The 27073-nt window shown below is 40.1% G+C and overlaps 1 protein-coding gene across 1 annotated transcript; it reads right to left on the bottom strand.

The window, feature by feature from the left end:
* Nucleotides 1–371: 371 nt before the first annotated feature.
* arih1 (ariadne ubiquitin-conjugating enzyme E2 binding protein homolog 1 (Drosophila)) lies at nt 372–26672 on the bottom strand. Its single transcript, XM_039808175.1, has 14 exons — nt 26196–26672; nt 12227–12294; nt 11937–12084; nt 9675–9767; nt 9519–9574; nt 8470–8536; nt 8192–8298; nt 8017–8059; nt 7818–7889; nt 5940–6070; nt 5642–5699; nt 3822–4082; nt 2935–3047; nt 372–2846 (listed from the first exon to the last, which is right to left on the bottom strand). The coding sequence occupies exons 1-14, from the start codon at nt 26481–26483 to the stop codon at nt 2762–2764; spliced, it is 1590 nt and encodes a 529-aa protein (XP_039664109.1). The 5' UTR covers nt 26484–26672; the 3' UTR covers nt 372–2761.
* Between the last annotated feature and the right edge of the window lie 401 nt (nt 26673–27073).

Here is a 27073-nt window from a genome sequence, read left to right as displayed (position 1 = left end):
TGGGACACCTTTTCAACTCACCGTGTAGAGGACAAAAATACATTTTATTACAGTCTTGTGTGACTGCAGCTGTTTTGGTAAACATTGCCTTTGGGATATTAACTAAAATATGAAAACTTCAAGTTAGAATGGCCATGTCTTTGTCACCATCCTGTGGCAGAATGTTGAGTTGCAAATTCCCTTTTGTCAAAGTTGCTGTTTACGTGAAAAATGTATTTCCAGTGATGGGTTTAGCTTGTACAAGTCTTCTTAGGGACACTCTTTTAAAACTCATAAAATATTGAATGTGGCAAAATACTTTTTGAATGAAAATGGCTGCTGCTACAACAAAAACATTGTGTCCATTATCAAACAACCACCCATGCCAGAACGATGTTTGCAACATTTTGCACTTTAATATTTTCTCCAAAACAGACAACTAATTTTTCCCACATTTTTACACTAATAGGAAATAAAACACCTTTGATAGCATAAAGAAAAGATATGTAGAAAAGTATTAAAAGTTTTTTGGATGTCTCAATTTAAAATAAGTAGCTGCTTCAGTTACTTCAAACGTTATGTCGAAATGTTCATGAACTACTAGCAGACACAATGAAAACAGAGTGAGCCCTGGAGAGATTAGCCTAATGAGCACAGCTATAACTGATGTGTTACTGCAAGACAGCTTAGAGAAAATAGCCCATCTTTTGTTACTATCCATTCAACTTGTGTCATCATTGGTTTGTGACTTAAGAGACAATTATTCAAAAGTGACATACAAACAACCACCTGATCTTTATCATACAATCTGCAAGTAAAAGTGGTGCAAAACAAGCTAACATTTTTGCTTAAAATCAAAATTATTAAAAAGAAAGTTACCAAATATATTCCAAGCAATTCTTGAAGACACAGCTCTGCCAAGGTCTGTCAGACACTACATCGCACAATACATAGCGCAGAAATGCATCATGGATGTTTGGGTAATTAATGATTGTGACCAAACCTACTCTAATGACTCACACAATACTCCCAAAAATGAGATTTCTCATGACATTTATTCAAATAAACAATACAGTTTATAATTTGCTAGGATAAAATAATAAGTTTGAACACATAAGAAGCATTTGGGAGAGAACTCCCCAAATATCTGAAACTGGGTTAAAGGATGTATTTTAATGAAAGCTGACACTTTGGTGTCATCTTCTGACTTGCATCAGTGCCTGTATATTCATGTCCCCTCCAGTCAAACTTGTTAAGACTGTCATATTGCAGAGACATGAACGAGCATTTACAAGCAGAGAGCCTGACAACCAGAGCAACCACCACATAGAACGATGCAAAACCTGGAGGGGCACTGACATTTCAATGTTGAATCCTCAACCCATGTGCGAAAAATAGTCTTTAATGCAAAAGCATAACGGCATTATAAAACAGTCCTACAACCTTTTGCCCTATATTTCTCATCTGCCTAAGGATCACGCAAATCCATCTGTGTAGCCTGGTTTAAAGCTATGTTCAGTCTCACTGCAAGGCAAGAGAGCTCTTCAAGGAGGCACGGCCACTATCGGGCCCATGCCAGTATTCCCTGCAAGAGTGATGCAAATGCCTGACCCCGTTTGACAGTGATCCAGTCCAATTAGCAGCACGACAAAGCTGTGCTGTCAGTACATTCTATTACCCTCATTCAATCCCCAAGGTGCAAGCTGAGCTTCAAGAGGGCTACCTCAAGCCACGTCGGGAAAGAAAGAAACAAAGAAGAGTGAATGTCACTCAGTTTGGCTCTTGCAAATAATTAGTAATGTTCTTAAATGTTAAACAACTCTAAAAACAACTAAGAGGGTACGGAAAGAGATTAGAATAGAGGGACACAGGGCTGATGCGTTCTACCTTACCTTTGAACTGTTAAACCTTTTCTGCTCTTGGTTTCTAACTCAGCCGTGCACTTTAGTCCTTTATCTGATTACTTGGCAACTAAGAGAAATTCTTTCTATCGGTCCCCATTTAGAGTTACTGATAAGGTGTAACTTGTGCACTGCTCCAGAGAGACTGAGGATGATAGGACGAATGTCTTATTGCCAAAGACATCCAAGCTCCCACACACTATGGAGGGAGTAGACAGACTCAACGTACATGGCAAAGAACACCTTACTCAATATTGGTAAAGAATAAATATTTCAAAATTATGCAAACACGTGCCACTCTCTTCCATGCATATGGACTATTTACAAATTGAAAAATACAGACCTGCTATTTTGTTCTTTTGATGTTTTTTTTTCTTCTTTTCCCCCCTGAAATGTCTTTGCCCCTTCGCAATCAACCTATCAACATTCAGCCACTCAGACAAGGATCTCACCACATATTGCAGACATGGCCAGGACAATTAAAGCTGTGTTGAAAACATTTTCACACTAATGGGAAAATAAAAGTCAAAATCAAAACAGAAAAGATTCACAAGCAAAAAAACAAAAAGGAAAATAAGATAGTTCAGGGGAGGTGTTACAATACAAGCCAAAAGGATGTATTTGTTTAAGGTGGATTTTCTGCTTTCTCAAGACTCCACTCTGTTGCTAACAATACTGTAGTACACTTTCTTTTTATTACTCTACCTTTTATTTAAATATAATTTACTTTGAAGATTTTGTTAAACAAATCCAGGAAAAATGATGAAAAAGTGGTTGGTTTGCCAAAGGAGAGGCGTTAGAAGGCCCGTGCTGCCCTGTTAAATTGCATCAGTGCTCTAGTTTGTCAGATACTCAAGAGTCCGTTGCATTGGGACGTGTCCTCAATCCTCAATGTACTCCCACAGGTCCTTCTCATAGCCTTCATGCACGTGCTGTAGGAGCACTCTTCGCCTGCTCTCACAGTATCTGTAGAGTAACAAAACATTTGTTAACATCCACAAACACACAAACGTTAACAGTACCAGGCAGTGATTATGATTCTTCCTTTACTGACCTGTACTTATCTTGTACTTTCTGCTTGATGTCCTGCAAGGAATCCTGGGAGATATCCCGCTCTAGGTAGCCAGACAGAACCTCAGTGGCATTTTCCAGGTCTGCTTGGTTGTTCTGATTAACAAAAAAAATGGATAAACAATATTATTTGGACAGAAATGTCAGTTATCGATGATAATGTCCCCTACACGTTAAAGCATCCTGCATAAGGCCCAGCTCAGACTACAGGAAGCTTATGTCCTCCTATTCACTTCTCCTAAAGCTGCCTACACATGATAGGCGGCAAAACTGCTTTGCGCAGGCTGTTCCATTGATTTCCTACACTTTGCACTGCGCTCAAAGTTCAAATTATTTCAACTTTGACCTAGTTGCCGCTGACCGCTGTCGTTACCTAGCAACCGGAAATAGCTTCCTTGCCACCCTCGATGACGAATACCTGTGCTGCGCTTTGCTCTGCGCCATACCTAGCGGTGCACAGAGAGCAAATTGCGGGTTTACAATTGAGTGAATAATTCGGTCTTGGGCCTATGTCAGTGGACCGGTACAGAGAGAAGAACTATGAATGGAAAAATGGCCAGAATTTCGGGGGATTTCTGTTTGTCCGCTAGCAAGGTATTCTAATCAGTTATGAATGAATGACTGGCTAAAACTTATTAGGGACAAATTTCAACCAATGATTCTAACACCAACAGTTACGAACCACAATTCCATTAGAATGATTCATTCCTCATTTAATGGCGGTGATTACTGTCAAGATCAACACTTTACACTCCAAACTGTTTTGCAAATGGTATTTGTAAATATAATATGAATATTAAAATAGCTTAAGTTATTTATGTCATGCACCATCTGATCACAGTTATGCCAACAATTTCCCTTTTATCATACCTCAAAAATAATGGACTGGTTGTTCTTCTTGAGGTAGAAGGCAAAGACGTAAGTGAACATGAGTGTGGAGCGGCACTGGCACAGCACATCCACAGCCTTCTTCAAAAACTGCACCTCAATCCAGGACATGTTGTGCTGCTGCATCTCCTCCATCTTCTGCTTGACCTGAGCATAGAGCTTGTGCTCAAAGCGCAGGCTCTGCATGTGGTTCATGTAGCGGTTGCAGTAGAACAGGTACCTCTGCAAGGCTGCCCTGGAGCGCTGCCAAAAAAGCATGGAACTGGCTTTAACTCAAGCATGCTCCACTTGATCATTAGCATTGCAACATATAATTAATGTCTAAATTGTATTCTGCAGGAATTTCTGGTTAGACGCCATTCTTCAGGATGCAGCAATCTAACGTGTTTGAGATGTGATGGACATTCATTATCAGGCTGACGCAGCAGTATTCTCTATTGTTTCCACTCCACTGTTTTTGGATTGACTTCGTAATAGTGTACAGCAGGGTTGCATGAGGAACTGTCACTTGTTTGATTACTTGGAGTATATTACATTCTTATAAAATTACAAAAGTGGGATAGAAACTATACTTGCTGCTGCCTCATTGTGATTACAAATGCCAGTTACACCTATGGCAAATATGGCTGAATGTTGCACAATAAAAAAGGGCATCGTACGGAAGCCCTGAAAGGCAAGGTGAAAAAAAAGTTGTTCGGACATCGTTGGCCAAAACCTAAGTTTAAGTCCTACGTACGACTTCAACTTAGGTCATACCTGGAAACTCAGAAGAGCTGAAAAAGGTGACACATCATAATGTCTGTTTTCAGAGCACCAGAGAGAAGCGCAGGCATTTAAGTGCCATCTAAATAAGGCACCGAAATCCGCGTTGCTATTTGGTCTGGTAGATAACGGTCGTTAAGGCACTGGTGCCGTATTAGCGATTCATGTGGATTACATTTTCCCATTAAAAACGGCGATTTTCGCCGAAAAGCGACTAGTTTGCAGGTATGTTAGGTTATGGCCATGAATAGTATCTCCTACATAGGATACAAAATAACAAGGTCACATGAGACACAGCTATCTTCTAACCGTATACAAACTGGGAACTATATTCTTAGAAGGCGAAGCACTGCAACTCCGCCAAACTGCTACTTGGGCGGAGTGATTGGCTCGCAGCACCTGAGAAGCCCCGTGGTGAGGAGCAGAGAGTAACAATGGTGCTTTTTAGGTGTTGCACTAATCACTCCGCCCAAGTAGCAGTGCTTCGCCTTCTGAGAATATAGTTCCCAGTTTTTATACGGCTAGAAGATAGCTATGTCTCATGTGACCTTGTTATATGTACAAGCTGTGACTACACAAATCACAACATGTAAATAGGAAAATGTTAGCGTTATTTTGTCACTTATTGGGAGCAGTAGGCTAGATGGAGCCGGTTACTTCCAGGATCTGGGCTAAACTAGGCTAGCGGTGGATGCGTCAGACAGAGTTATGACACGCACGGAGATGAGAAGGGTATGTATGGACTTATCTAACTTATCTAAAATAAGTCGCCGTGTTCCTTTAAGTCGTACGTAAGACTTAAACTGGCCGAAGGGATGCCCGTAAAAACTATGCTTTTTTTCACCTTGTCTTTTAGGGCTTCTGTAGCGTCTTCACCAAAAGTGGACAAATTATTATTATTATTATTATTATTATTATTATTATTATAATAATAATAATAATAATAATAACAATGCCATTATTATTATTGGTATATCCGACAAAATAAAACAGCATGCAAAGATATCTAAATATCAATGTCAGTGAGTGTAATTAATTACCTCCTGAGCATCTCTGGCTGCCTTCGCATCATCTTCATTGTAGCGATTGCAGTTGTACCTGAATAGTCAATGCCAGATCAGAACCCTCAACAATGTTTTCCAGAATACCATAACACACATCACTTTTTGACAATATCTTATTTGAATTGATATATTAGACTTCCACATATTTAAAAAAGGCTTAAGTTTTTAATTGAAATGAAACGACACTACTCAAAAAGACCTATTTGAAGTATACTCTAACATGGCACTAGAAGTAACACCATTGTCATTTACTATGTAAACCATAAGCTCTTACCAGGCTGAGCCATGGGGTTCCCATGGACCCAGGCAGACCCAACAGAACTCAGCTTTGCAGTTCTGGTTTCGACAAACCATGTGATTGCAGCCACCATCTTTCTCAATGGTCACATGGCATTTTGGACACTCCTGTCATGAGAAGAGAGTGATTTTTGTAAGTCTCTGCACAAGGCCAAGTGTTTTACAAAAAGCAAATGTTAAGAGGAATTCAAGCAAATAAGAAACATAAAAAACATACTTAAAAGTCTGTAGATGTTTAAACTAAAGAAGCAATTTGTTTGGGTAGGTAGCTCTCATAAGTCTAGAGTTGTGTCTGAAACAATAATAAAAGGCCTGAAGGGTTGGGACTAGGAACATGTCTTTCAAAAAAATTAGCTGTTTTGATTGGGCTAACACTTGTTAGACTCTTAAGGTGTGCACTAGAGGTGTGACGAGATCTCGTCCCTCACGTGACGAGAGTTCTCGTCAAGGTGAAAAGTGTCTTGCGATATCAGTACACAAGTGCAGAGCAGCAGCCTTGAAATTAGCAAAGAAAATCCCCCGCCCGTTCTCCAAAGTTGAATCCGAAAACTTTACTTTCAACGATATTAAACTAGGCCTGTAACAATGATTACATAATTGTCTAATTGTCAAATTCTTTACTTAATTGCAGGTTCTTTGTTTAACCGCAATTAATTGCAAACATTAGCTAAGGTCCTAAAGGGTATGACTTTTGAGGGTAATTGTTGATTTTGTTTATATATGCCAAATTGTAATTATATAAGTAACTATTGGTTGGACTATTGAGCTAAAGCTATGCTAGTTGTTGGCACTTATACATGTTCATAGCAACAAAAATGACAAGAGGGGAAACATCTACAAAAAATGTTTTATGATAATAAAGAGGCGTTGTTTCCTTCATAGGCTGTGTACCTGTGTTATTACATTATCTGGTTAATATAACAGTGATATAACCAAAAGATGTGTCCTGGAATTCATTCAAAACTTTAATTTGTTAAAAAAGTAAATAGATGTTTTTAAATTTGACTGAATGAGACAATTATATTGTTAATCACAATTAATTGTAAAGTAAAATTTTGAATTGTTACATCTCTATATTAAACAAAGAGAAACGTTCTCCGTTCGTCCTATATGGTCATAAATCAATACTAGAGTAGCCTACGTCCTTGTTTAGTGGAGGAGAAAAGAACATTGTCTTCACAAAAATCATCTGTTGAGTGTTTGATGGTAATTAATTTGTGCTTTAGAACTTAATCAATGTGAAACAATAGTAAAATAAGCTTTATTTCTCTGTCTACTGTACAATGACAAATTCAAGTACAAAACAATTGGTCTCGACGGTCTCAACTACTGCCAGAAAACGCTTAGTTATGTTGTAACCTTGGTTCTCTGAGTGAAGAGACTTATCTCTCCACCGTACATATGGAATAAGTAACGGTGTAACTGTTAGTTATACAGGAGAGACGCCAGTCATTTGAGTTTGTGGCAAAACCTTTCAGTGCTCGTTTTTCATTTTGTGACTTTTGATTGAATGAAAGACTATTTTTCCAGTCTTATTTCTTCATTGAAGTTTTCTGTAAAATAGCGTTAAAATCTTGTCTCGATCTCGTGAAGCCAATCTCATATCTCGTCTCGTGAGCTGGGTGTCTCGTCCCACCCCTAGGTGTGGACTTATCAAATATTGTCAGCATACAAATATGTGATTAAATTTAGGTAGACGTTCCCAGGTGACTGTACAGTCTCTGTTTTCAACCTCTTATTGTTTAGTATGACCAGTATTTCCACAATTTAAATTTCTTTGTGCTCATCATATTAATTACCTACCAGCATGAACCAGACAAGAGGGTAAAACTAACCAACCACTTTAATTCCATACCTTAGTATTTGCTGCAATCCAGTTTGAAGTTTCACTATCATCATCACATTTCTTAATCCATTTTCTCAACCACTACAAAAGAATTTAAAGAGTGAGAAATCATCACACAACGAATGCTACTCTTAATAGTATTTCACTCAAGATGCTGGAGGAACAGGTTAACATTTCTGTAAGGTATAAATATTCGCGATTGGCTTACCTTACACTTGACAGGATCATGCCAATTCTCTCCACAGTTGAAGCTGCACCAACATAAGGCACATAAGTCAAATTCACAAAACGTTAATAATTGCCATTAAACTTACAAAGTCAACAAGCAAGTACTGTAGCTGCCAGTTCACAATAGTCTAATACACAACAACAAACTATCTTACCAGAACTGACGGCCACACTTGCATCTCACTGGCTTGGCATCTGGGTACTGGACTTTGACAACATGATGGCAGTCCGGTGCAGGGCACCACTTTAACAGTCGATTGCACTTAAAGGTGTAATGAGAGGTAGAAGATCAACTCATAGTTTCATGGACGCTCAAGTATAAGGTCCTTGCTTTTACAAATAGTGCATACAGAATAACCGCGCAACATCATAAATCAAGGCTTTATATTTCATTTCAACATACTGTTAAGGAGAAAAAAATCTCAAAGCTTACCTCTACAAAACTATTCGTAATTAAATGCTGGTACTTCAACTTCACTTTTGAATCTGTTATGAGGCGCCTATAGGAGAGGTCAAATCATTTATTAGCCTTCATTACATAAAATGGATGACTTTGGTAAAAGTTTCCTTTCTTCATATTCAGTGCATAACTCCCAAGTAACAATGCATTCACATTTTCCTGAGTAGATCAATGAAGTAAAATATAAATTGTCATAACAGTGAGAATATAAATTTGTCTGCTGGCATTAACTATTCACAAACAACACATTTCCTAATTACAAAACTTGAAAAAGTGCAGGCTTCTAACTAAGACGTGCAAAATGTGAAACTAAATATTGACCCTAAACTGGTCAGTGAAAACACTGTCAAGTCTCTTGCTCGCTGGTCAGATCAGAATGTAGGTTAAGACAATTACTGTCAGCTTAAGAGCTGGTAGAAGAGATTAGTGTCCATGCTTTCAATATAGAGGTATATTTCAAAGCACTACAGGCAGAACATCAACATTTTAAAGTAGTTAAGTATATTAGAGAGCCCTGCACCAAAAACTCTTGTAGAAGGCAGAATGTCAGGTGAAAAACTTCTTCCAATTTACAGTTTCTATTTCTGTTAAATGCACTATACAAATGTGTAAAAATATATAAATAAAAGAAATAATATCTGATTTTAGAGAAATTATATGTATTTCCGTTTGATTGGTTTAGTAATTATGTGGGGGTTCTTGACTAATTGATTGTAACTGTTTGACCAAATACTATAGTGTACAGGCTTTATTATGTTTTCTGGCTTTTCAGAAAGTTTCAAGACTTTATGGTAACAATTGCTAAATTTAATTTATTTTAGCATTGCAGATGTTACAATTATCCTTCTCAAGTAGTTTGCTAGTGAACTGTGTCTGTCTCTGTACACTGTTCATATCACAAAAATTGGGACAAAAAAACCCCAAGAGGAATCATTTTTGTTTCCTACTCTTTACGTCACCAGAATGGGTGACTGCTGACCAGTATACAACGAAACATCAAAACAAACAAACAAGATACTCACATGACTGTGTTGTCATCAACCAAAATGTCACAACTATGAGCAGGACAAGAAATGGTCTGAGAAAACAACACAGAAGGCAAATCATTAGTCAGGCAATTATTAAAAGACTAACAGTGATCAGTGACTCGTACCCTAAGAAAGAATCTTGGTGGGTACCTGTCCCATTCCTTCTTCTATGATTTTGGTGGTCAGGTAATCTCCCCAGCACTGCATGCAGAATTTGTGTCCACACTCCAGGCCTGTAAAATACTGCAAGAGAGAAAGATCTCGTAAATAAGACACAAAAGACATAACATGATTATTAGCATATGTACTTCTGGTAACCAGGCAAGTCTAAGCCTTTAGAGTGAGGCCATTGAAAGGATTCCATATTTTGACAAAACAATTTGGTTTTAACAAACTGGTTAAAATAACCAATAAATAATTTTGTTTGCTACAAACTCCAACATACATATATTCTAGATTAAAACAGTCTGGATTATGCATTTTTACTTCTGGTTTTGGGAGAACAACAACAACAACAACTTAATATCCTATCTGAAACACTAAACCACCTGGCCTTGATAATATACATGTATCCTTTGTTGAGATAATATACTCCAATATGGAAATTTAATTTAGATTAATTTATGAAGATTTGTTTTCACCTTGACATGCAAGTTATTTCTTTTGATAAATGTAAACAAAATAATAATTCCATTCAATGTGTTTAAATGTTATAAAACCGTCCAACAGCCATATCTGCAATCAGCTGTGTAATGTCATTGTGCTGTGTGTTGGAAGTGAGAATCGTTAAATCGTTATACATTAATATGAAAATAAAAAAAATATTTAGCTATATCATTAGCCTTTCCAAAATACATCAACAACACGTATGCTCAAATCCATCCTTAATTGGTTTGTTTAAGGACAGTGTTTTCAAAAAAAAAAGAAACTAAAAAATGCATTCTGTTGTACATTAGATTAAATCAAACCTTTCATAAGGTTGGAGTGGCAAAAACTGTACTGATTGCACCAACTGTAATATGTTCAATGACCAGACAAACAGAAAACTGTTTAGTACTGACTTGGACCACCTTTGGCCCATATTAAAGAGCTGTCACATTTCTGTGATCTTGACTGAAAAAAAGACCAGCAGCATTCAGATTTTAAGGTAAGAAGAACATTGGTACTCCCTGCAACTGCAAGTTGCTGGGTATATACAACTTTCTACAACTGCTATGTCCACTCCGGTGATGTCTGATGGGGTATAACATAAATCCAAATGTTTAAGGTTCCTGGATGATTCTTCCACGACCACAGAAAGCACTTCGTTGTTATGTTGTTTAGCGTAACGGTGCCATTCGACACGTGATGGTCATGAATAGATCAACCTTGTCTACTACAATGTTAATGTATGTTCTGGCATCACGACATCAGCATGTAGGTATTAATGGAAACGGGGCTTGCCAGCAGAATGTCCATCAAACAATTACACTTTCTCCATCAGTCTGTACATACAGTACAGGATTGTATGTAACCATGCGTGATTAGGAAACATCCACATAAATCAACCCCTCGATTTGAATTTTGAAATAACCAAGTGAAATTTGTAGCAGTGAGTGGCCCTTGGTAGAGAGGAGCTAGGTCAATAAGGGATACACATTCTGCCATTTTTGGGACACTTATTTTCCATTTACTGCTGAAATGGAACAGCATTTGCAATATTTGGTAAAAAAAAAAAAAAAAAATTTTTTTTTTTTTTAAAAAATTTTTTTTTAATTTTTTTTTTTTTATTTAATAGTTTATCCCTCGGCTCTTTGTACTAAACTTAAAATTGGAACAATTTCCAATATCATAACCACAACTGGCCATGCCACCAGCTGGTATGGAGAAGTCTAATTACAGGATGCAAAGTCTCAGCTAATATCCTACCTTTAACTCATGCAACCTTTGGATTTTAGCATTTATCACTTTTAGCATGCAAAGTAAAATTAGATTGCTGTACTGATAAAGAATTCAAACAATAGTGAATACTGTGAGTTGAATTAATGGCACTGAGATACATTCACAGATTTATATCTGTGGTTGTAGAAGGTATGAGAAAATATTAATCATAGTACTTTATAACACATAATGTGATCACATTTTGTGATGTCAAGTTAGCCATCCTCCTTTTCTTTTGCTAATGTGTTAGCCAAGGCAGTTAACAGGGTCTGAAAAAACAATTAGGAAAAGGATTAAAATGTCAGTCTGTGACAAGGTCTCAATTAGGGGTAATTTTGTATTAAACAAGTTAAAATGTCTCTTAAATCTCCAATGCAGTATAAAGCAAAGAAACAACTTTCACACAAAAAATCCCTATCGTAACACCACAACTTAAACCTGAACACACATTCGGCTATTGCATCACAATCCTGGTGTCATTGTGGGACTCACAGTGTTGGGGAAGTTCAGATAGCAAATCTGACATGGCATGTCCTGTGCCGATGATCTAGTGTTGATTGGAGGACGGATCCGAGGCTTCTTACTGGGGTTAATGACATGACACTCCGAGAAAAGCTTGTCCAGGTTACCATCAAAATACCTGTATAAATTGAGACAAAAAAAGAAAGAAAGCAGCGTTTAAAAAAGCATTAAGAAATGAGCTCTCCCAGGAACTTCTAAGCTAACATACTTTTTGGCTGGCAAGTTAAAGGTTACAAAGAATGTACTTCAGAGATTCTTACCTTTCCATAAGCTTTTCTTTATCCCAGTTGAAGTGACTGAGGAGGATGCGTGTTATTGTTGCAGGATTCTAGAGGAATGAGAAATGATTGGTTGGTCAGAAATAAGCCTGAAGTTTACATTTAACTACTGCCAATATTCACTAACACAAAAAGAGGGTACATTTGACATGAAAAGACACTACCACCACTACAAACTACAGCCATAGAAGTAACATAAAGGTAGTATTCACCACAGGGCTCTTTTACTGGATTGCATGACACTGAAGAGGAGTTTACATTTTTCTGTTCACAGTAGTTACTTAAGGCAACTATGGCCAGCAATTAATTCCAAATGAAATACAAGTTTTAGATTTTTGCTGTGTCTGTAGACTTTTCACAGGCAAAATGGCAACAGTTTATGATGCAGTAAACCAGAACACTAGATATTCGAAAACATCTTAGTGCACCTTGCCTGTGACTGGACAGGTGATGGTGTATCAGAGGAAAGTGAACACGCCAGCTTGCAGTGATTGAAACCAAATGTGGTGCATTTTACTGGTACAAACATATAAATATGTTTTCTTTAGAGTGTACTGTCTGCCTAATTGGTTAAGCTCTGGCAATTCTGAATGAAAGGCCAACAAAGCCAAATAGACACCTGTCCAAAAAATACATTGAATGGAAAAGTTCCATCGCATAAATTTCACAGCAATCCTATTTCTAGTAGGGGTGGGAATCACCAGAGGCCTCATGATACGATATCATCACGATACCTATGTCACAATACGATATTATTGCGATTTTAAACATATTGCAATATTCTGCGATATATTGCAATGTATTACCTTTTTTCCAACTTCAAATTTTTCCCAATTTCAAATGTTGTCCCCAAAGGAAGGAGCACTCACAGCGCTATGGAGATAGGTCTTGCAATGAGAGACTATGCTATACATAGAGCTTGTAGTTGTTGGGCCCTGCCATTTAACATACAAGGCTAATCTATCCTGAGCCACCAGAATAGCTTTAGTGCACCTTGGCATAACTTCTACAAGACTATAAGTCCATGTAGTAACATGCAGAGATATCGGTCATATGTTGCTCCCATCAGTTTTGTGCTCTAGATACTGCATTCTACCCTAAAATTTTGACTTAAACGCAGTGTGCGAGTATTAACCCTTTCACACCGATGGCTCAACCAGGGTTATACCCAGGTCGACTGTGTGTTTGAATGAGTTAACCCTCCCCAATCCATTCTGCTTCGCGACCCAGGTCACCAGATAGGTTAGGTCAGGGTATGACAAGGGTCGATTTCAATGTGAATTGCGCGACTTAGGTCACTACCAGTCAGGGCGGAACAAATTATGTTATTGGTTGGAAATGACAGTGGGGCAGTCGTCACCGATCCCCGCCTATGGTCACCGCACACTTTGAAAATATAACATAAATTTAGTCTCACTGTGGTTTATGCTGGGTTTTCACTGTAGACTGTATAAAACTAAGATTTTTACAGGCAGCTTCAATAACAGCAGAGCAGGTCAATTCATTTTTGAACAGTCCACTTACAATGAGTGCCCAGGTGTTCACTAGTCTGCCCCAGCAGAGCGGTAACAGAGTTTTACTTTTAATGAAATCAAACAGAGAAATGTTCTCGTCTTAAAATAGTCAAACATTTTAACTAGAGTAACATTCTTCCTTTTCCAGCTGCTGCAATATGCAGGAGGAGAAATCAGTCTGTACATAATCAAGTGTTTAATGGTGCTTTAGAACGTAATCACTGCGAAACAAAACACAAAATAAGCTTCATTTCTCTCTCCCTAATGTACAATGACAAAGTCAAGTAGCTACAAAACATTAGTTCTTGTGGTATACAGATGGACTGGGGTATGTGACAACTTAGCTGTTCACTAGTCTATATCAACGACATCCCACTTGTGGGATTGTTCAGGTGCCGCCGGAAATTCCACCAGATGTCCCTGCTTTTTAGGCCAGATGTCCCACACCTTCCGCCTTCTTTGTGTTGGCATTTTAAACTCCGGTGGATTTATGAGGACTATGGTTAACTGCTGCGCAGATCTCTGCAGGGTGAATCGAGACAGCAAGCTAAACTATCTGTCCAATCTGAGTTTCCTGTTGCACGACTAAAACAACTTTTTAATGATCACACGTTCCACCAAAACAAGTTCCCTCCGAGGCTATTTTGCAGAGGCACCTTCATTTAGTCCGGGGCTTAGCGCCACCCAAGACGATTGTGATTGGTTTAAAGAAATGCCAATTAACCAGAGCACATTTTTCTCCCATCCCAGAATGCTATGTGGACTAGCCAGACCCTCCTCCGAAGCGCTGTGGAGGTAGGTCTGGCAATTCGAGACTAGCTGGTAACTGAATATGACGTGTAAAGCCCCGCCCATTTCTAGCACTTAAAGTAATTGTTATGCATTGCTCCCGGGTTGTGACCCAGGTGATCTCTGAATTGTCATAATAATTTATACTTTATTAATCCCGCAAGGAAAATTACAAAATCATGACCAGGGATATACCCAAAAGAAGAGTTGAACACTGATCAAACAACCCTGGCCCAACCATGGTCAGTGGTGTGAAAGAGGTATACGTATGTGAGCAGCAGTGTTTCCTCTAGGTTTTTTTTAAGCAGTGGGGGCAGATCTGTCGGAACCCCCCCGCCGCCAAATGTTTTACGTATTAAACGGAACTGACTCTTCGCTGCAACACAAACACATATATTTATTCACCTCTGTTCACACACAATGAGCCATATTTTCATTTCGTTTTGATTGAACTGTATTTTTGAGGAACTGTAGGTCTACAAAATAAATTTTACAATATATTCTTCATAGGGAAACCAAAACCCAAAGTAGGCTATAGTATGAAACTAATTGTATATTTGCCTCAGTGGCAAAGTTGGCAGCCTTGCTGTGTGCATTTTATTTTTCTTGGCTTTTGGAAAAATAACTCCAATGCTCGTTATAGGGGAATTCAGAAAGAGGTGGCCCATTAATGCTGAGTAGCATACATGCTGCTAGATGGTACCCCAGTGACCTGGACGGTCATTTTGACTGTTTTGAAATTTATATGTGTAATAACTTTGCTAAATAAAAAAATACAATCCTGCTGGTACCTGACTTTTCCTAAAAGAGTCTGTATTTTCATTTAAAATTGTTTTTAGGTTATATACATTACACATAAGGCAAAGAAAATACAATCACTTTGACCTATTTTGGCCATTTTCGCAGTTTTGTTCTTTTGCGTGGTTGAAGATGCATCTTGGTTGCTTAGTAATAATCATAGTTTCTGTCAGAGAAACGTAACTAGCGGTCTTGAGTAACAAGTGTGGGCATTAAGGTGGTAAGTAGGCAGAAGAGAGATAGAGAAAGAGGAAGCAGATGTGTTGTAGATGCAACCGGAGCAGAGTTAGTGGCTATTCATTTTATAACGTGGGCCCTGGAGGTAATGAGTCTCCGCTGGTTTTCTGATCACGGTCGGAAACGAAGCAATCAGGAGAGGTTAACCCATTGAACATTTTAACAGCTTATTAACGTGCGCTTGTTGTCCCGTGCGCTGATGCGCTCATCTGTTGACATTTCCGAATGCCTTCCTACAGTTGCTTAATAAAAAAAAGGCTTTCCACACAAACAAACGTAGCCTACATGTGTCATTAGTATGAGAGGAAAAAAATGAGATTTTAACTGTGTCGGGCTTGGACACAAATTTCTTAATGCCTGTCGGGTTCGGGCCGGGTTCAGTCACGGCTCTGTCGGGCGCGGGCCGGGCAGAAAAATTCGGCCCGATCTGGACTCTAGTGGGCATCACTGATGGGCCGAAGGCAAAGCCAGAGTCGGTAACGCAGGCGTGGATGGACTCTGTTCTGAATCAGAAGAAAAGCACCAGGCGCTCGCTCTGTGAAAGGCGCCGTAGGCCTATACGTAGCATAGATGGCCGGTAGCTGTCTACGTGTTCATATAACTTTATATATGCTACAACTGGCTGGACTCATTACGCACATCCTCTCCAAGGAGCGCACCAGCTGTAAAATGTCCCGGAGGAAGTTCATGCAGCAACTTCAAACTCGGTCTGTGCCATCTTAAGATGTTAAAGGTGAAAAGTTGTTAAAAGAAAAACTCATAGGGCGTGGCCGTGGCGGGGCAGCCATTTTGTGCGTTTCGCTGCCGAAACAGGAAGTGGGTGTAAGTCGAGTGTACGTTGTCCGATTACCTCGAAACTTTTCAGGATTCATAAGAGTCCAACCCTGAGGACAAATAAAGGCCGATATTTACTTAAAGTCATAGCGCCCCCTGGTGGCAACAGGAAGTAGGCCTAAAAGTCAAGGTGCTATACTTTAACGAACTCCTCCTACAGATTTCATCCAATGGTCTTCAAACTTGGTCTGTACCATCCCAACACCTTAACGATGAAAAGTTATTAAAAGAAAAACTTTTCGTCAGACGGTGTGGCGCTGTCGGCGCATTTTGAGTGTTTAGCGATGAACAAAGAAGTTGTTGTAATTTGAGTGTAACGCGTTCGTATTCGCCCGAAATTTCTCACGATGGACAAGGGTCCAGGCCTGAGGACACCTACAGGCCAAAATTGACTTTGGGTCATAGCACCCCCCCCTGGCCACAGGAAATGCGCCTTATATGACAAACATCATCCGATTTACATGAAACTTAGAATGTGTGGTCTACATGTGATACTGAGCCGCCCCCTATAATATGACAACGCCCACTTACTCAGGCCACGCCCCCCTTTCATAACATTTGAACCGTTTAAGGTAGAGTCTCGTGTGAGGTGTCATTGAACTCAGCAAAGACTTCCTTCTTCATTGGTTATGGTTTGACCCGCCCCCTATGCTTTAGCCACGCCCCTTTTCACAGCTAAGCATATGAACTGTGTTATCTGTTTTAGTAGTATCGTGTGAAGTCGTTCGGACTCGGGGGGTTTCCTTTTCATTGTTGACGATTTGCGGCGTCCGAGTGCCGCGCAAATGCACGGTCGCAAGGAGCGGAGTCCGCCGGTGACCCTGACTGCGCCGAGGCGCGAGGGCCCGTCCATCGCTGCTCGCAGCTTTAATTATAACTGCTTTTACATCCATATTGTGCTACATTCCTACTAATACATCCATATTGTGCTACATTCCTCCTTTACTGAAGGATACTGTGAAGGAGTATGCCATTTCAGCTGTTGTGCGACCGCTTTCCACTAGGGGTGGTACGGTTCACAAAACCCACGGTTCGGTTCGTATCACGGTTTTAGGGTCATGGTTTTCGGTTCTGTACGGTTCTTATTTTTTCTTTTAATCTTTAACACTCCAGAATATACTCCAGCATATAGCTAAAATTAGCATATTGAATGCATGTTGCACAAAACGTGCACACAGTGGCAGTTCTATATATTGTTTTATATCATCATAGGTAACGTGAAATCCCAAATGTTCCCACACACCAGACTATAAACGACGCTGGCGCATCCTCCAACTCTGGGCAGCCTCTCTCCCACTTGACATTTCTGCAGGTGACGTGACCTGCAGCGGCACCCCACTCCACTTGAGGAGCGGTCGGCTCGGTTTCTCGCAAAATCTAACGAAATCTTTTAAACTGACCTTTGTCGATCTGAAATGAAGACAGATTCAGCAACTGCATGGCCTATTTCTCGCTTAAAATGTTTTCAGAAACACGTTTCGGTGAACTATTTTAGTACAATATGAGATCGTATTCTGAACGAGCCGCCATGACAGTTTGTTTTGAAATTTGGGACCAGCCAGTCCCATGTGACGCAATCGTCCAATCAGCTGCCATGGGTTGCGTTTGTCACGCCCATCCCGCTCGTCATTTCCAGTAACTGTTTTAACATAGGTGTCGAAAGTGGACACTACGGCAGTAAGAGGTTAGTGCACATTAACAGTGTACTGACGAACCGTGCGGTACACACACGCTCCGAACCGAGACTAGCGAACCGAGCGGTTCGGGTGTTTTTTCATGAACCGTACCACCCCTACTTTCCACACATGCATGTTTGCCGTGAAAGATACAGGCAACGCAATTTTCTGTTCACGTTAACGGCGCATGTGGTGCCTGGTATCTACCGGACGAAATAGCTACGCGGATTTCTGTGGCTCATTACACTGCCACTTACATGTCTGCGTTACGCCCTGATGCTCCGAAACCCACGTTAGAGGCAACATAAACATCGCTGAATGTCACGCTAGTAAACACTAATAACACGTTACACAGCAGGTAACGTTAGCCTACCGTTAGCCACAGTAGTAACTGGATTAAACACGGCTAAAATGCTGACTGCTAAACAGTGTAGTGTGTCTTAGGGGTGTAAACAGTTAATCGACTATCGATTAATTGTCGTTAAGAATTTACTCGATTAAATTAAATTAATTGTCGGCTAACTGAACATTGCAATCTAAGACAGTTTTCCACAGGACGTAGGCCTAATTGAAAGTAACACGAGATTCTCGCGGGCGGCGAGAGACCCGACACAAACTTGAGGCGGTCCAAACGAGCGGAGAGTGTGGGGAGCTTTTCAAATTAATTAATGATGACAAAACGCCCAATGTAAACTCTTGCGGTTACTACGTTTAAGTTCAGCAGCTCTACGAGTTCGCTAAGATACCACCTTCATAACTTGCATGCAGCCATGTTGCAGGGAGGAAGTCTGTCGCCTTCACAACCTACAATCGCTGCTGTGGTGGGAAGGCGAGTCTGTGACCACAGGAAAGCGGAGGGCATTACTCAGAGGATTTGCGGCATGATCGAAAAAGATATGATGCCAATTAGCACCACTGACGGTGAGGGATTTCGGGAGTTATTACACTACATGGAGCCAGGATATAATATCCCTTCTCGAGCGACCATTACTACCCACTTGGAAGCACGCTACAAAAACAAGAAGGCTGAGCTAAAAACACAGTTAGCCGCGGCTAATGTGGCTCTGACGATGGATTGTTGGACGGCACTGACTACAGAGAGCTACATAACAATCACTTGCCACTACATTGGAAACGACTGGTAGGTAAAGTCAGCAGTGCTTCTCACGTTAGAGAGACCTACAGCTGATAATTTAGCTGACAAACTCAACCAGGCTGTGCATAATTTATTTTGTTAAACTACATAAATGCCATTATCTGTACCGTATCCCAACTGGTACAATAAAACATCAACTGAGCAATATAACATGTATTTGTATTCAGTATATAAGCAATATTTTGCTTTTTATGTTAAAGACACTATTGATACCGTCAGAAATTTACATTCTCAGGAAAAAAGCCGCGTATCAGTTAATCGTTAATCGATCGATAAAGTCAGTCAACTAATGATTAATGAATTAATCGATAATTTGCATCCCTAGTGTGTCTGTATTTCACTGTAGGATTCCAACAGCGGGACGTCCAACAGTCTGCTGCTAAAGCTATGAGCTAAAAGACACAAACTAGCACTGGTCACTGCTGATGTCTGAAAAACAACACAGCCGGGACAAAATGTTGCGTTTACTGGTAAACTGGTAAACATTGTGACCGGCTTATGATGACCGACTGCTACCTGTTGTGGAATTTTCCTCACGTTACTCTGTCCTCTGTGACTGTCTACATCTAGAAACTAAGCTGCGCGGTGCAGGCAGGGAACAGCTCTGATTGGCTCATGGAGACATGTGATCAGACAGTGGTTTATGGAGCGCTAGATTGGCTTTGCAAAAACTGTTCTATGAAGGGAATGATGCATTTTAAATATCGCTCGATCACGCAAATTTGATCGTGGGAAGCCAAAATCGTGATCGTGATTAAAATTTGATTAATTGTGCAGCCCTACACCGCAGTTAAGTTAAACTGTTCAAAGCAGAATTTAGAGGAGGCATGCTAAGTCATTGGTGACGTCTGTACAAGTTGAAGATGTTTCATCGGGAGCAAAACGTTTAACATTTAAACATTATAAACTAAACTATATAATTCCACTTTCTTACTGTACAGAGATAAAACAGGAATGAATCCGGAGGGAAAAACTACTGGAGTTTATGTTAAATTTGAAAGCCAGTCTTAGTCTGCACCGTGCAGACCCCACCCCATCACACACGTTTCTTTAGTGTTAAGGCTCTGACACACCAACCCGTCGGCAGAAAAGGCAGTCAGACTGACTGCCTCCCCGAGTTGGTCAAAAAAGTGCCTCGGAACACACCGAAGCGACGCCGACTTGAGCGTACGTTCTGTGTGTGCGCAAGACGTAATACCTCTCAGTAACAGCCGGTGGCGCTAATCTGTACTGGCGCCCAAAAAATTTAAACTGGCAGCTGATTGGACGAAAGCGTCACGTGGGTCTTGCTGCACCCAGATTTTACAACCGAGCATAATGGCTGCTCGTTCGGAATACAATCTCATATTTTATGAAGATAGTTCACCGAAATGTGTTTCTGACAGGCCATGCAGTTGCTGCATCTGTCTTCATTTCAGATCGACAAAGGTCAGTTTAAAAGATTTTCGGTTCAGGCTCATCCCGCTTGTCATTTCCGGGTTAGCGCTCCACCAATCAGATTGGCTATTGAGTCCGACTGCCCACCTTCCGATTCAACATGTCAAATCGGCCCAAATGAAGGCCAACGGCTCCTCCGACTGACGACGGCACGGAACACACCGAACAGACTTGAGTCACTGACCTTGCCAGGCTGTCCGACGGCCAATAATCGGGTTGGTGTGTCAGGGCCTTTACAGAAACAACTCATACTATCAGTCAGGGAAATCCTTCATTGTTTTTGTAGCCAACAGACTAAAGACTACACTAAACGAGTGAAATTCCTTTGAATAACAGACAAAAATTCTATAGTCATTTTAAACCTTAACTGCAACGTTTAAGGATATATAGATAAATGCAGAGGGCAGACCTATCTGACGTTTCTGCTGTGCTTATTTTCTGTACTGTGATCAGTCACTGAATCAAATCTAACGTTACGAACCGCACATCTCATCGCCGCCACCAGTCGGACTTGTTTGGGTGGTGTGATTTTCTTTAGTCTGTGGCATAACAAGTAAATTAGCTCTCCAACCTAATGTTAGTGAGAGTGTTGACATTAAAGCATCAAACATGCATTTTAGACAATTTAGATGAGTATATTCAGTCATTTCTCACCCATGTTTGCTCATTGCTGTTAAAGTGTATACACAGGACGCAGGGATTTTTTACCCGGAAGTTATTGTAAACCAACATTGTGATTGGAACTAGGGCTGCACAATATTTTGTTTCATCGTCTACATCGCGATGTGCGCGATAGTCGCATCGCAGGACGTTGCGATGTTGCTGCTAAAACTTTTTTGCTGCTTGATTGAAAAGTAAACTTTCACCGTTCTCATTTTACATAATTGTTACTGCCGACCCTTCCCCTTTAAGACAGGTAGCCATGTGGGCAGCGTGCGTATGTGACGTAACGTTAGTCCGACAGGGTTTATTGTTATGGGAAGTGAGGCTCTCCGTGTGTAGAAAAGTACCGCGACAGCTGCTGCTGACACAGTGATGCACATACTTTTCCATGGGTAGTGAAGCTACAGTAGTCAGTATTTTATGTTCGCTGCGAAGACGAAATAAACCACCTGATTAATGCAACGTTATCACAACGTCTCCCGGCCATTTTTCACCTCAGAAAGCTGCTACCAGCCAGGCTAAAGCTAATATAGTTAGTCTTAAGAAACAAGGCTTCTGTCCCAACTAACGTTACGGTTCGGAGCTGCGACGCTGGAAATGTAACACTAATCTACAACAGCAGTCTGTGTCTGATAAAACGTAATTTACACTGATTTAAGAGTTCTTGGATACACAGTTTGTTGCTAGTGTGCGACATGCAGGTCTGCATGCACAGCAAACCACCAATCACAATCAATGTTGATCAACTTATCTAACAAACAAGCAGGCCCCGCTACTCGACCACAACCTGAAATTTGGAGGAAGCAACATGCATGCATTATTACAATCATTCACTTTAGCCTGGATTAATAGTATTATATGAATACAATGGTGTCATGTCAGTCAACCAGTGTATTTAACCATCTAATTTCCCTCTCCAAAATCACTTCAGAAGAGTAGTCACTTGCTTTGGTGTTTGTAAAGCACTAAAGTTCAACAAAGAATGGCTCACATAAGAAAAGTTCCTTTTTTATTTTCTATGTAGATGCACTCTACTACAAAATCACCCCAGTAGTCAAGAATTATTTATTATTTCCAAATAGAGCCATTTATGTCACCTTGTAAAAATTAGTCTTTTTTCATATGGCATGAAAAACAATATTGCAATGTCAGTTTTTTGTCCAATATCGTGCCTAATTTGAACACAGATGCCCCAACACAAAAACCTACTCCCCTCTGCAATACGCACTGCTAACAAACTAAAGTAACAAAAGCAACAAAAGTTGCCATTGGATTATCATATCTAACAAACGTATTTACACCTTTTGCTGTATGAACAGGAAATTGTGATATAAATCACCTTTTCTAGCTACTGTCACCACACTGACGTAGTACTAAATGTCACTATGGTTACAGACATTCAGGGGTCTACCCAGAATACCTGTAGGATTACAGATGTCAACTTCAAAGAAGTGTAGTTTGTATACTGCATGGCAATAAGCACTTCACATCCCATTTTTTAATTGTAATGATGGTGCAACAGTAGAGTACTTTGTGTTACAGTGCCATGGTTCAACTGTTTAGGCAAAGCACTGGGGATTGTTCTCAGCAATTGCAAGATTAGATAAGGGAATTGTCTCAATGTACCTGTTCATACACATAATGCTTATTTCACTACATCCTGATGTAATTAAGGGTCGGATTCACAGGGTAATTTAACACAATACTATTACAATTACGGTGTTCAACGATGTGTTCAGTGATAATAGCCTAACCCCTATTTTTCACTGGGAAAGTCTGTGCTGCGTTCGGTTCGTTTCTGTCCTCCGCAACACGCCATACCACACCGGGTGCGTCTCTTAAGCGGTGCGTCATTGCTTCCCGACTCACACTATATTGTCTCTACTTTGTACTTTACAGAACAATCACAAGTTTATTAAAGTGCCCATATTATGAAGAAAAACAAAAACACCTGCATACAAACTTGGGAAAAAAAAACATCCATGCTGTTTTGAGTAAGATACGGGTTTCTGAAGGTCTTCTGCCTTCAGTCTCCAGGTGAGCTTTTCAAAATCTGCAGAGCTTTCTACGTCAGTAGCCCAGATGAGGTGGTTAACTGTAGCATGCTAGCATGCTAGCTCGTTCTCAATGGCAAAACCACTGCTACAGACACTAGTTTACCATAATCTACAAAAGAACTACTTACATGTCCCTGTTCTGCAGGTATTCCACGCCAAGTTGTAAGTGCGCTCTCGTATAGAAGAAGTCTCCCGACTAATCCTGCCATGTACTAACTGAAGCTGTAGAAACAAACAGCTAGCTGATGTGATCCTAACCTAGCTACTGCGCATGTGCGACTCCCAACAAAGATGGGATAGAAGTGCGATGCCTCTCTGTAGCTAAAACAGACCTGAACACACAGGGTGAAAAGAGGATCTGCAGCAATGTGCAGTACAACAAAAATATGGTGTTTTTTGAAAATTAAACCATGTAAACCTATTCTGGTACAACCTCAAAATACAATTATGAACTTGAAATGAGCATAATATGGGCACTTTAAGCTAGTATCTACTAGAGCTGGGCTGAAAATGTATCGACATCGAAATTCTGAAGCTGTTAGACGTATTTTTCCCCATGACACTAATTTTGATCATTTATTCCTGTTGATAGGCCTACTTTCTCCTTAAAAACATTCTACGGCATGTGTAGTCACGTGACTTTGCCCGGACCAGACAGCCACATGGAAACCATAATGGAGGATAACGCAAACACAGAGTCAGAGACAACTGTGACAATAATCCACCAGCCACTTGTAACTTTAAAGACAACTTGTGCCCAAAAAAAAAACCCTGCAGTGTCCGTCGTCTGGAAACATTTTGGCTTCATAAAAAGATGATTCAGAACAACGTGATAAATTATTGTTAATTTATCGTTACTGAGGTAGAATGTGCAATTAATGTTAGGTCATATCGTGCAGCCCTATTATCTACCCCCTCCAAGATGAATCTCTCGTTGTCTATTGGGTGTGGGAGTCTTCTGGTAAATACACTGGATGCTCGCACTGTTCACTTCCATAATCTATTATGTTAAGATAACATAGCATTTGTGTAATTAAAGAGGAAAACGTTTCTCTAAAAATGGTTAAATCCTTTCTCAAACAGCAGTTATCAATCATATACTACTTATTTAAAGTATTATGTAGTGCTATATGTTGTACAAACAATTATGATAGATGCATACAGCCACATGTACACATGCTATCACACAAATGTCAAACAGTGATAGACAGGTGAAAGGCTAAATGGCCACAAAGCATAACAGTTCCTGAATAATCTGCTATAAAAGCTCAATACACCATTTGGTAGCAATGTATCAATAACGTATGACAAGAGAAAGTATAACAAAAATATACTCCGTTGCCAGTTCATTACGTACACCTAGCTAAAACTAATTCAGTCCACTGCAATAAATCCTTCCGTCATGAAGGTTACAATAGTGTTAAAGAGAGAGGTGTTGATTCAATGCGATACTAATTTTAGAGGCTGTAGTTTGTGGTGCTGTTGAACTGTATTACTGAAGGGTGTTCCTAATATTTGGTCTTCCCTCACTGATATAATTTTGGTGGGAATTATTAGAAATACTACTCAGTATATCCATGTACAATCTTCATGGAGGTTTGGCCCGTTATGTCTTTCTAAAGATTGCAGCGGAATCTTTGAGAGTCAACAAAGTCTTTAGGGAAGCAATATATCCACCAGCCAACTTTAAAACCTGTCACTCTTGACATGTGAACTACTGTCACATACTCCACATTAAAACCTTTAATTAAAAAACAGATGCTGTTATATACCTTAAAAAGTTAGTTGTTGGTGCTGCAAAAACAAAAAAATTAAGTAGGTAGATCTTAATTCTATTTTTAGAAGAACGATTTCTGACATGCTGCTGTACTTTATCCACAGTACTGATACCTTACCCATTATAGGGTTGGGGCTCGTTTATAGCGAAATAATGACACCCAGAATACTTTCTTGTAAACAATGCAAAACTATTTCTCCAAAACGTAACAGTGACAGGTCTATTAAGACCATTTTCCATTTGTAACGTTACTCAAGTGTAGCTAACTAAAAGGAAATGGAGGCCCAAGATAACGGTAGCTAAGCCAAAGGGCTTCACCAAGTTTCCCTTACATTTAATTTAAAATATAGCTAGTTCAGCCGTAGCTAGATTATGCCGTTCGTGCAATCCATCCAAAACTTTTTTGAAAGTCATGATGAAATAGCTTGTTGACGTAAATAACCTAGCTTGTAACTTGCTAACCAACTCGATGACCAAGCCTTTCGTCCAACATTAAAATAACGTCAACGGCCACGTTATTTTATATATTTTGCAACGTTCACTTTAAATTGCTTGATTACCGCTCTCCACTTGTCGTTTCCTGTGTGTTGGCAGTTAGCTAGCTACCTAATTCAAGCATTATATGCTTTTCCAGTAAGGTGCTAGGTAAACGATTACAGTTGGCTAGTTAGCAAGCTAACATTAGCTTAGCAAACGTTGCTGACAACTTCTCAATAGGGATTAGACTACTTCCTGGCACAAACTTCGTATGGAAATTGTTACTTAAATGTCCACATTTAACGTTGTCCATGTCTTCACTTTAAACGCTACTTACACAAAAGAGAGGTAGCTACATTAAGAAATAACTAATTTCAGTATTGTGTAAATCGTATCACTGTTGTGAAACTGCCAAGTTCCAGCAAGTAAACTACTCCTTACCAGGCTAACGGCTAAGCTAACGTCGATGGCCTGTTTATGCTTCGCCCAAGCCTGGACCCCGGTCTTTCCTGACGCCGACATACCAGAATACCTACCTGGATGACCTCGTTGACCTCCCTGATACACTCCACCATATGCTGGAGGATCTGCTCGGCAGTCAAAACCTCGAAGCGGTAGTCCTCCTCCTCCTCCTCACCGGGACCGTGGCCACCTCCACCAGTCTCGCCGCATTCATCTCGCTCCCCACCGGCCACCACGGGATCGACCAACTCCACCTCTCCGAGCTCCAGGGTGTCGTCCTCGGGCTCCTCTTCGGCGCTATCCTCGCTACATTCCTCCTCTTCGTCGTCGTATTCATAGTTATACCCCTCGTCTGAGTCCATTCCTAGGGTGGTTATCAACTTGTGACAAGCACACCCAAGTCTACAGTGTGTGAAATGTTGATTGCGGAACAATACGAAAACCAAAATTATCCGAGGCTGTTTTTCAGCTGCAGCGAAAATAACAACAAAACGTCGCCGCTGCTAAGCCAACAAAGAGACACAGCGTCACCAGCAGACGACGGCCTTACGTCAGATGGACTGTACAGGAACTTGTAAAAAAATAAAATAATTGTATGAGACACTTAAGCTGTACGTGAATATATCTCGTAACTATTTTATAATACAGAGAAAATAATTATTATACGCCAAATTTAAACACTTGCAGGTAAAGTTATCAGCACTCTCATAAAATGTAACGTAGGAAAGGCCAACGGTTCTGATAGGTTCCGACGGTCACAGGCGTTTTGACTTTGTAAAACTGTCATATTATCAGCTATATGTCAGCCTTATTTGTGTAGCCTCGTGGTAATTTTGTCTCCCACATTTTATAGTTTACATTTGCTTCAATCGTCACGTCACTCTTCTAAACCACGTTAATTTACTCGTAAAAGTATAAGTAGCCTAACGTTAGTAGAATTCCTGCTGTGTAG

The sequence above is a fragment of the Perca fluviatilis genome, chromosome 8 (genome assembly GCF_010015445.1).
Source record: "Perca fluviatilis chromosome 8, GENO_Pfluv_1.0, whole genome shotgun sequence".
NCBI classification, from domain to species: domain Eukaryota; kingdom Metazoa; phylum Chordata; class Actinopteri; order Perciformes; family Percidae; genus Perca; species Perca fluviatilis.
This window is presented reverse-complemented; position numbering and strand designations above follow the sequence as displayed.